This window comes from Dreissena polymorpha, chromosome 7, assembly GCF_020536995.1.
Source record: "Dreissena polymorpha isolate Duluth1 chromosome 7, UMN_Dpol_1.0, whole genome shotgun sequence".
Lineage (NCBI taxonomy): Eukaryota > Metazoa > Mollusca > Bivalvia > Myida > Dreissenidae > Dreissena > Dreissena polymorpha.
The window spans coordinates 61,224,354-61,236,041 of NC_068361.1; the positions used below are offsets into that span (position 1 = coordinate 61,224,354).

At 34.9% G+C, this 11,688-nt stretch overlaps 1 protein-coding gene across 1 annotated transcript in view; it reads right to left on the reverse strand.

The window, feature by feature from the left end:
- Window positions 1-1,063: 1,063 nt before the first annotated feature.
- Window positions 1,064-11,688, reverse strand: part of LOC127840155 (beta-lactamase domain-containing protein 2-like) — a 12,480-nt gene continuing 1,855 nt past the window's right edge. The window contains exons 2-7 of the mRNA XM_052368644.1: window positions 10,315-10,506; window positions 7,656-7,755; window positions 5,653-5,758; window positions 4,922-5,044; window positions 2,663-3,440; window positions 1,064-1,287 (exon numbers count right to left, since the gene is read on the reverse strand). Of these exons, the coding sequence (XP_052224604.1) occupies window positions 3,088-3,440; window positions 4,922-5,044; window positions 5,653-5,758; window positions 7,656-7,755; window positions 10,315-10,506 (874 nt within the window). The 3' untranslated portion in view covers window positions 1,064-1,287; window positions 2,663-3,087. The remainder of the gene's footprint in view (window positions 1,288-2,662; window positions 3,441-4,921; window positions 5,045-5,652; window positions 5,759-7,655; window positions 7,756-10,314; window positions 10,507-11,688) is intronic.

Here is an 11,688-nt window from a genome sequence, read left to right on the forward strand (position 1 = left end):
TCAAGTTCAGATTTGTATCTTTTATTATTTTGATGATTAGCATTGGAAATGTAATGCTAGTTCGATCTATTGTAAGTTGTCGATCTATTGTTAGTTTTCGTGGTATTGTGCTACAATATAGCGAGACCTTATATTGACGACCACTAGATATTATGAATAACATAGTATTTATTTATGATAACATACTTAAATGTTATTGTAAGTCTGTATCAATTTATATTATTGTAGAATATTGTTATTGTTATTTCAGGGCTTTGACAACTTTGCGACGCCTTTGTGATTTCTCTGAGACGCTTTAAATAAGCTGTTTATCATATTTATTTCCAGAGATTGTATTACAATTATGTAATCATTAAAAGTTATAGTGTTGAGGAAAAACTAAATTAAATGGACATGTAATGAACCCAGCTTGTGTGTTGTCTGTATATATTCATTTTTATAATGTAAGGAACACAATTGCAAGCCACATAGATCTGCAGATGTGTGCACTGTGATACAATTTTGAAAAGCGACACGCTACATTCTCCTACTAGTTACTAAATTGTTCACATGGGGGAAAGTGTACACAATGCGAAGCACTCCTTACTTTTACCTAACATTCTGCTATAACAGTATTGTTCCGGCTGGCAGGAATCATTCAGTCTAATTTCGGTCGAAGCGTCTTTCAATGTGCTTTAGTACTATCCGTATTCAATAATTTGAAAACACAAAACATTTAACAGAACTTATGAAATATTTTAAAACGCAAGTCAAACAGACCTGGCTTTACGATCGTCAGGGCAAATATCTATATCCATGCACGCATGAATTGAAGGAAAAAATTGGCTACAAAAAGGTGGGGCTTAAAGAGCGATTCAGTTTTTATATTCAGTAAGCAAATACTTTTTTACAATACTCCGATATCATCAATTGAATAATTCAACATGAAGCATAAAATCCCACATTAGTGATCATCAATTATTCTTAACTGTAATTTAAATACTTGCCTAAACACGGTTTAAATTCTCATCGTACATATATTTCTATCACGCATACACTTGGAATTTAAAAAATAATAATGATATAATTGTTTGCCTATAATTGGCCTTTTATAAGTCATATTTAAGTCCTCGTCTGCAATCTGTCAATCACCCGATATAGGGCGTTCTCGAGATCAACGTATCTCGGGTCATCCCCAATGCCGTTGATTGACAGGTGATTGGTCAGGTAGGCGATACCCAGGGCATTCGCCTCGTCACCAATAGCAACCTGACCTCCGTGCCCGGTGTGACCCACGGCGTCTTGGCCCTGAAGTTGAAGGATAAATATGTTGTAGAAATTAGTTGAAGGATAAATATGTTGTAGAAAATAGTTGAATGATAATTATGTTGTAGAAAATAGTTGAAAGATAAATATGTTGTAGAAAATAGTTGAAGGATAATTATTTTGTAAACAATAGTTGGAGGATAAATATGTTGTAGAAAATAGCTGAAAGATAAATATGTTGTAGAAAATAGTTCAATGATAAATATGTTGTAGAAAATAGTTTAAGGATAACTATTTTGTAGAAAATAGTTGAAAGATAAATATGTTGTAGAAAATAGTTGAAGGATAATTATTTTGTAAACAATAGTTGGAGGATAAATGTGTTGTAGAAAATAGTTGAAGGATACAGGTTTTGTAGAAAATAGTTGAAGGATAAAAATGTTGTAGAAAATAATTGAAGGATAAATATGGTGTAGAACATAGTGGGTTGATAAATATGTTGAAGATAATAGTGTGCTGCTGTATCTTTATACAATTTTGGTAAATCCTCATTTTTTTCTCAGTTTTCCATGTCTTAAATCCTTTTCCGAATAAATGCTAGTACATGAAACGTTTGGATTATCTAAATCAAGCATCGTGACCATAAAAGTATATTAAAAAGGTTGATCAAAGGGTCCAAAACCTGTGACTATTTGCCACTTAGACTGAATGCTTACTTAAAATATATAACATTCCGTTTGTAAGTGGCACACGTATTTTTGCGAACATGTAAATGAAAAGTACAGAGTAACGTTATTTCGATTATTTAAATAATGTTATGTTAAATAATGGTATGAGTCGTATTCTTTTTCTGTATTGAATATTGACGAACCACGTAAAAGCTGCCAATATTTTACACGCTTACACAGGAAGAAAGTGTTAAATGAAAACTAGAACTACCACATATTATTTAGATTACTGTATCTTTTTTCTGTACTGATCATTATTATTCAAATGTTCTGCGTCTTTGTTTGTGTCTTTCTTTGTTTCAATTACCACTCATATGCACACGTTAAACAACTTTTTATAATTGTATATATGGGCCGTGTTCTGTGAAAAGGGGGTTGAATGAATAGGCGTAAAGTGTCGTCCCAGATTAGCCTGTGCAGTCCACACAGGCAATTCAGTGAGGGCACTTTCGGCTTAAATGGTACTTTTCGTTTACAGAAAGTCTTTTTTTGCGAAAATCCAGTTAAGGCGGAAAGTGTCACCCCTGATTAGCCTGTGCCGACTCCAATCAACATTGGATAAAAAAGGGCTTCTAAAGTGTTGCAGAGTAAAAACTTGACACCAAAAAAAAACATGAATAGACTGAACATACTAACCATAGGCACTCAGTTATAAGGTAAGTTAAACAAAAGATGTCCGAAATGCGTACTTTTGGGTTCTTTCTATAAAATGTTCCAGGTCCAAAGCTCGTTTCCTCTCCAGTGATAAATACGGTGTCTTTGCCAAAGATAATAGGCGTGGACAGGTATTTGATACTGTCACGTGACAGCAACGAATCTCCGCCAACCGATCCTCCATTGGCAATTATTCCGTAAAGTCTGGCCAATCCACGAGCCGTTCCTGTTCCGGATGCAGACGATATTGTGACCTCGCGTACTGTGGGATTGTTTAACGTTTTGTATCCTGAAATTTACATAATAAAATTGTACATTCAAGACAATACGTAAATCAACATTCGTATTTTCAGAATGGCACAATACACGCATAAATGTCAATTTCGTTCTTAAACCAGATAAAATATGGAAACCTGTCAATAAAGATATCGTATGTGTAAACCTTAATTTAAAAACATTTTTACAAAACTGAACTTATAAGCAAATACAATCGTGTGTTAGTTTTATCGCAAATTTTGCATTTCGTAGGTCGGCACCAATTCATGTGAACAATTCCTTTCAGATTTTGTTTTGTCGAATAATTGAATTTCTTATTTACTAATAAATACTCGCTACATGTCACCTGAGCGTATTCTATTATAGGTACTATAGACTTCGCCATGGGCGAGTTAGGCTGGGTAATAATCTGGAACATGGGAACGAGGTATCGTGGAAAACTGAGCGAGTCGATTAGCAGTTGCAGCTTCGATTTGGTGACCAGTCTTGCCGAGCGTCCAAACTCGCACTGGGGAGTGTTCATACCGAAATCTATACCTGCAAATACAGAATCATTTAAATGTCGCCTGTCGAACGATGAGGTCTAAAAGCAGCCATTATTTACGTCACTCGACAATGAACAACGATATACGACCCATTTAAACTTCTGATTGACCACAGACCTGTATAGATCCCTGGATTGGCGCATGGTGCTTGGTTGTTGCAAAAACGATTGCTCTCGAAACGCGACACAAGATACTCCACGAGACGTACGAGACGACAAAAATCAATAACACTAAATTTTAGATGCTAATCTTTTTGTAAAACCTAGCAAGTGTTGTAAATTGTCGATTGTAGTTATCGCCAGGTGAATAGATTGCGTATGTCGACCTCAGATTCGATATGGCACTTTCCGGGTTCTGTATGCAAATGAAGTAAATATCATGGTGAAACACAATTAGATATTGAATTATTATATTATAATACTGGGGTAACTATGTGTTTACCTGTGAGCTTTATTGATACGTGTGTTTAAAATGTGAAACATGATGTCATTCTTGGCGTGAACTACAATTTAATATAGCACTTCAACAGCAGATGTGTCAAGATTAACAAATCGCCTTCGGCGAGTTTCCAAGCATAAATGGGGAACTGAATAAGCACCAGTTTCCTCATGCATGCAAGGATAAAGGCAATGAATAATTCAATCCACTTTTCAAATTATACCATCTGCACTCTCTTGACAACAGCTTTATTTTATTGGCAACGTCAATGAAGTTTAAGTTATTTACTCAACACTTTCAAAAGAATATAATGTAAATGTTAGTGTTTATGTACCTTCAACGTTCCTGCTGTATGCTTGAAATACTTAAGTGACAATATGTTGGCAGTATTAATTTTTAGAAAATTTAGTTGGAACGAAATAACATAGACCTGTACGAAAGAAACAACAATGAAAACAATGACTTATTCTGACGATATATTTATCCGTCACGACCAGTTAATTCCAAAATAATTTCTTATTTCTCACTTTGCGCGGCTGCATTTCAAATTTGCATTAATCAACTGTTTAAACACACTTTAAATCCAAAACTGCCTATCCGAAGTTAAAGCCTCGTCATTTCTGATGATGACCGAGTGAGGCATATGTAAAACAAAACCTTGAACCGTATGACGTCATATGAAATAATAGAATTATTTTGTCGATGTCAGGTATATTGTTTTCAATGTTATTTTAATTAATTTTGGTATGTGTGATTTGATTATGCAATAACAACAAAAATACACATTTTCTCGGACATGATCATCTGCGGGCGCTCTCAAAATCCGTTCCTGCCCTCATGCTGCGAACTCGGGCAGGAACGGATTTTTCGAGCGCCCGCAGATGATCATGCCCTCGAAAACGTGTATTATCCCTTTATTCATAACGAAGCATAGACATGTTTTCTGCTGCAATCGAATACTTATTATTGAAAGTATTTTTCTGATAACATTCATCGCAACGTCAGTTTTCAATACCGTAATATTTTCCCACATACCGAAGGGTCTTCCGATCAGATCTTTGAAGATGGTTGCCGTGTCTCTGTGCTGTGGATCTGCCCTCTGTATCAACTCGTCCACGTACATACCAAAGGTCAACGAATGGTAACCAAACTGCGAACCTGAAACACAATGCTCACGATTGCAATAGCTACTATATACGAAAACTGGACCAAGATTTTAAGTTGATTGTTTTTTAATATTTTTCTTAGATTCTCCACTTTGTTTTAAGTATACAGCTCTCAAATCTGTTGAAAATAGGACACACAAAAGACATTTCAGTTTTTAAATAGGCATAATTGATTAGTACCAACATCAAAGATTAGTTATCTTTAGTCATTCTATGTTTTAACGTAGTATCATTCACATGCCATGTTATTAGTTATCAAAGTGTATATTTGTTGCATATTTATCACATCTGTCTTTACTTTATTTCGTCGCAAGAACTTAGCAGGTCCATGGTCAAGATCTTTAAAACAACAATAAAAACTAACGACTTAATTTTGGTGTTTCCAAAAGTAGACGAATATGATCAGTATGTTAGTGAAATATTCGACAAATGCAAATGAAGTGAATAATTAACTACGAAGCCGCTTTGCGTATATGCTTCTTCGAAAATCGTATCTTTAAAACAAATAGTCGTACGATTTTAAAACTATTACAGACCAATTATAACAAAAATGTCTACAAACCTAATATCGTTCCTAAAATGACCAGATAGGTCCCTTACCAGGCGGCCAAGCGGGCGATTGGTCTGCAAGAGTCTTCAACCATTTCTCTCTGTCATCTATATACTCTCGAAGAGACAGGGGTGTATCCAAGTATACAAGTCCGGCCTAAAACAGAAAAACACAAATAAAATGAAGATTCATTAACATTTCATTTGAATAGACACTCATACAGATACAGTAAGAATCATGCGTGCGGCATTTAAATACAGCGGCACTAATAATAATTTAGACATGAAGAAACATGAATGTTCAAGAGTCAGTCCTTTTCATAGAGCAGTATGAGGAAACATTAAGAGTCACATGTCCGGAATCGAAATCAAGAAGCATGAGAAAACATTTAGATTCATGAGTCTGGCCTTCAAGAAGAGTAACTGTCACAATACCGGCATTGAAAAAAGCGGAATGAAGAAACATTTAAAAAACGATTTCAGGCCTTCAAATAAGGCCACATAAAATATATTAAGATTCGCTGGTCTGTTCTTGAAAAAGATCATAATACAATGCACTAGTATCGACGGGTCCAGCCTTGAAATAGAATAATACATCTAAAATGAGTAACATAAAAGCATAGCTATTCACAAGGACAGCATTATAATCGAGCAATATTAAGAACAAGGACGATTCATGAGTCAGCCTTGAAGTAGGGAAACAGAAAGAAGAAGTGAGATTCTCAGTCGTAATATATGATGTATGACAGAAACTTATTAATTAATAAGAAAAATGTTGGTAAGCCTATTTTTGAACTTTATCCATTTTTTATAAGGTATAATAATGTAAACGGTCAATAATGCAAACGGTATTGAAAGTCATACACGTAGATACGTTATCCAAGATCAGACCAGTTGAAAACCATAATAATTGTAGCGAAATTATGAACAGTAAACAGCAGATACATGGTCATTTCTAAATTAATTACGAGAACATTGATGATTAAACTACGTCGCTCTCACACATATAAATTTGCTCACATCACGTTTCATGCATACTGGACTATAAACCTGCCTTCAACTTAGTTCCAGTGCGCTTAAGAGATAACAAAACACGACGAGCAACGGACAAAACTGGATGACACACGCTCGCAAAGTTAATCTCACAAAGAGCACGATGTTTGTGTTGAAGGCATTCGTAATCAGTAGATGGTGTTTGTCGGAGTGTGATGGATATAAAGCGTATTTCGATATGGGATGGCTACCAATACACCTAGTACTGGTGTTTCTATCAATAATGATTCGGGGATATCCACGTACGCTCAATTATTCGATGAAGTTTAACTACAATAAATAGGTTGAAATTAAAAAACAACGAACGCGCATATATCACTTACTGTCGGTAAACGAAACAAATTTGATATTTTGCAATCTAGCGAGTGCACAAACGCCTGTTATTACTATTCACTGTGAAAAAAATACCATCTGTGTTATTATTGTAAAAAAATACAATATGGTACGTACCGGATCCCATTATCATTGAGTCAATTGTTTCGGTGAAGATGCAGGCGAATTTGGCGATACATGTGGACTATAAAATGTTCACAATTTTCAGATGTTTACAACTGATTATACACAAAGTACCAATGGCCATTACAAAGGCTGAACATGCGCATATCGTGCTCATGAATGTAGCTTGTAAACTAGGAGTAAAACCAATATGACCAAGTTTTAAACCCGTCCGAGTTACCCTTTGGACAAATGTTCGAAGAAAGATTTTCCTGTTTTCAGTATATTGACAAATACATTAGGCAGCTACTGTGCACACAGGTTTTAAGCGCCCAATATAGCCAACACTTGGTGGCTTTGGGCCGATATTTAACCTAACGTAATATTCTAAGCAAGCACAGTTAAATATGGTTGCTCATGAATGTAGCCTGTAAACTAGAAATGGAACCCATATGACCAAGTTTTAAACCCGTCCGATTTTCCCACTGGACAAATGTTCGAAGAAAGATTTTCCTATTTCCAGAATATTGACAAATACCTCAAAAAAAGAATTCCAGTGAGCTAACCTGATGACTCATCAGCATCTCTACGGTGATGTTGTCCTTCCCGTTGACCGCGAACTCGGGCCAGTAGGCCTTCACCAGCGCTTTGGGGTTGATGATTCCTCTTCGCACAGAAATAGATGGTATTTAGAATTCGCAATTTAATAATTCTCGTATTTCGATCAATCAATGTTTCATATGAGGTAATACATTTTTAAATCATTCGTATACAAGAGGAAAATATATAAAAACTTGTCGTTTATCAACATTTAAATGTTATTTTTTTCAACTACGGCTTTGAATTTTGACCATGACCTGAACGGTCAGTATGTGCTTTTTATGTGCAACACATCGTCTGATATGGGTAAGGATGCGTGAAAAGTTATTTTCATAAGTGTTTTATCACATGCCATACCCTGTTTCGCATGTTATATAACCATTACGAATATTTTTATAAAACACATGTGTAATATACTTTTTAAGCGTTTTCATTGGCTTAGTTTTCGTTCGATTGACCAATCGCCTTTTGTTATTTTGCTGAAATGACGTTGCAACGTCAAATGACGTCACGAAATGTAAACAACATTCGGGATTTATCATTATGTTTGCGTAAATATATATTTAATTTGCTCATTTAAAAGCATGTGATAAAAAAGATCTGACACTCGTTGTGATTTCATGCCATAATTTATTAAACTCGTTCAGGAAATTCGTTAGTAATACTCCAATCATGTAAAACATTTTTTCATTGGTTGCATTTCTTGAATAACGTACGTGCATATACGGTATCCGAAGATTTTTGCTGCGTCGTCAATGCAAATTACACACTACGTCATCACTATATGAGTAGATTCGCAAAAGGAGAGAAACGATACCATATACTTTTGGTTCCCGTTATATCCGATTAGTTCGTAAGCAACCAGGGCATTAAATTAATTTGATAATATTAAAATATTGTTAAAAATGTCATCTTTGTCTTTCGTCGTCATGTTTTACTTTTTTCGCCTGAAATAATCAGTCTGGGCCGGAAATGGCTGCAAGATTGTAGGACCTCATGGTCGGCAATAAATTATAATTTTGGGAAGAATGATTAATAGATTCTAAAAAATTACATTGAAATATGGCTTTGACCTTAAATTACCAACTGCTATCCTGCACTCAATCGGCGAACGAAAACTTATGTCAACTTCTTTAAGAAAAAAAATCCCAAAAATTCCCCTTACGGAGAAGGGTTTATTTTCAGTTTCAGATCTATTTGGCTATCGTAAAACAAATTAATATAGGCTAACAACCTGGTACATTTACGACCGGGATTCAGTGGATGTTAGTTTTAAGTTGTGAGTGTTAGCTCACAACTAATATTACAGAGCAAGTTTTGCAAGTCAGTATGCGCTTAGGTAGGCTAGGAACGATAACCACTGCATGTTGCATTACCTGCAGTAAAAGTATGCAGACGACGAATGCTAGTAGCGTCTGCTATACTAGGCTAGGAACGATAGCCACCACATCTGTCTGTTTACCACTGGTACACTGCAGCGTGTGTATATGATCAAAAGAGTTTAACAGCTTGTAAGACGACATCGACCATTCTAGTGTTTATCATTGAACTGTGTACATATTGGCTGCTTTAAGGGAAAACGGGGCTTAATTCATGTAAAATAAGATTAGCCTGTGCACATTGATTAGCCTGTGCAATGCACACAAGCTAATCAAGGGCGACACTTTCTGATTTTATGGTGTTTTTCGTTTAAAGAGAGTCTCTGATACTGGGATGACAAGTAATGCATATGCATTAAGCCATGTTTTCCCAAAATGAAGCTTCAATTACCTTTTTTTTATTAATGATTTGAAAAAAAACCATCTCGACCTGTGCTGTAAGACACACTCGTTATAAATTTGAATGGGTTGTGGTCATTTCAAACTTGCGATACAAAAACGTTATAACATAATTTTGAAAACTGAGTTGCGTCTAAGATTATACAGCAACGAACAACTTCAGTGCCTTCAGCGCTTTGATTCAAAATGCCACATAGAAGTATATATAGCAAATACACGAACATGCAATCAAGTTATTAAGTGAAAGTCCTGACCTATGATTATGAACCTTGCTTAAATACAAATCAGCATTTATTCGGCAAATTGCGCATATGCCAATCAAAAACTTAAGTTGTTCAAGATTAAAGGTAAATTAATTGGATAATGCAACCTTACTCAAGTCTTAAAGATTCTCAATCTGAACAATAATATCCTTGTTTTTCAAATTAACGTATGCCTTTTTCAAAATACGTCGTATAAACAGTAAACATGATAATCTGTAAATGATTTGAAGTTATCTGAAAACTTAAGAGTAATTTACTGCCTGTTAATCTGACCCGTCCAAACGTCGGTTAGTTCCATTCTGATGGTTATCCGATTCCTGTCGTTGAATGCTGGATTATTCGGTGTTTTAAGTGTCAGCGTTTAAAGTCTACGGAAATATTTCCGGAGATAACCGTCAAAGTAGGCTATAAAAAAATTATATCATGCAGTTTTTTTTGCTTCAATGTTATTTGTCGCTTTTTTACCATGGAAATGTTAATTCATTCATAACTCGAGGAATGAAGAACAGTGCCAAAATTAGTTTTTTGAAATCCTGAAAATATATGGATTCTTCATCTTCAAGTTTAGTACTAAGTATTCTTACAGCTCCATCATTTTCACAAGTAAGATGGCGGCGACTCCTTTGATGCATGAGAAGGCCACCGTGGTAGTATTCTCTGTCCAAGGGCGATAACTCTCTGCATCTGCGTACCCGCCCCACACGTCAATCACAGGCCTGCCCTTGTAATAAACAGCGAAAGCTCCACCCTTTTCCTTCCCACTTTCGACATTTTTTCTGCCAAAGAAAAACATTGAACATTCGTTACTTTATGTTGATCTGAATCGGTTTTCACATAAAATACTAATAATTTAAATCTTTAATGGACATAATGTATTATCGCCTTAATTTGCTCATTTCCGTCACCCCGAGTATGTGCGTAAAACTTAAATAATTTGGTCAAAATTAAGTGCATAGATCTGTGGAAGATGTAAAAACATAGCCTTTAACATCGAGAGGTTCCGGGTAAACTTCCAGCGGAGGGCGAGCTTTTTTTAAACAACATTTTTTTACTATTAAAATTATTTAAGAGTAAACTAAATATCATGTTCTTGTAAATAAATAGCATAATAAACCTTTTGTAATCAAACAAAGTGTGGACATGTCCGTTTATTTCCTAAATCAAAATTTTCTCTGTCTTTTACATTCCAGAAAACCAAACGTTGTTTCAATTCCAATGTTTATATGTGTATTTTTTTTCCTGATCTGTGTTGCTACGATATAAACATATTGTTTGTTACGATATTAGTTCATCGTGAACTAGCCATCGTATGGCAAATATGTAATTCTAAATATCCGTGCTTGGTTAACAATATTTACTGAGCAAAAATGAACTATTTCTGGCCGAATGTGTTCGTTTACAAAAGATTACTATATGATGTTCATGTTTGAAATAAGTTTTGATAGTTGTATCTAAATACAAAATGTCTGAGAAGTTACAGCATGAGTGTGACATTTTCATTTGTGCAAACATGGGTGCCCATGAGTGAAGCCTGTGACTTATATTTTTGGGGTGAAAAACACACATTTGTATATTTTTCGATCAAGGATAAATCATGAAAAAATTATAGCGCAAAGTTTATTTTTCGTTCTTAACGTACTTAAAAAAATATGTTAAACATGACGTACCGGTATACTAGATTTTGCTATTTTTATTCTTTATTTCTAAGAGGAGAAAACAATACTTTTGTATATTATTTTCTTTTTTATACTTGTTAAATTTCATTTACTATTATAATGCATGTATAATGAATGTATGTATGAACATACTCGAAATAAGTAGTCTGTATCAAAATTAATGTATATTAAGTCGAAATTTTTCGTAATTTGATCATGAAAAAAGAGAGAAAAAAAGATTGAGGGTTGGCAACATGCAATGTCTGAGATTCCTTAAAGGTACCGTCAACCACGACGACGAAG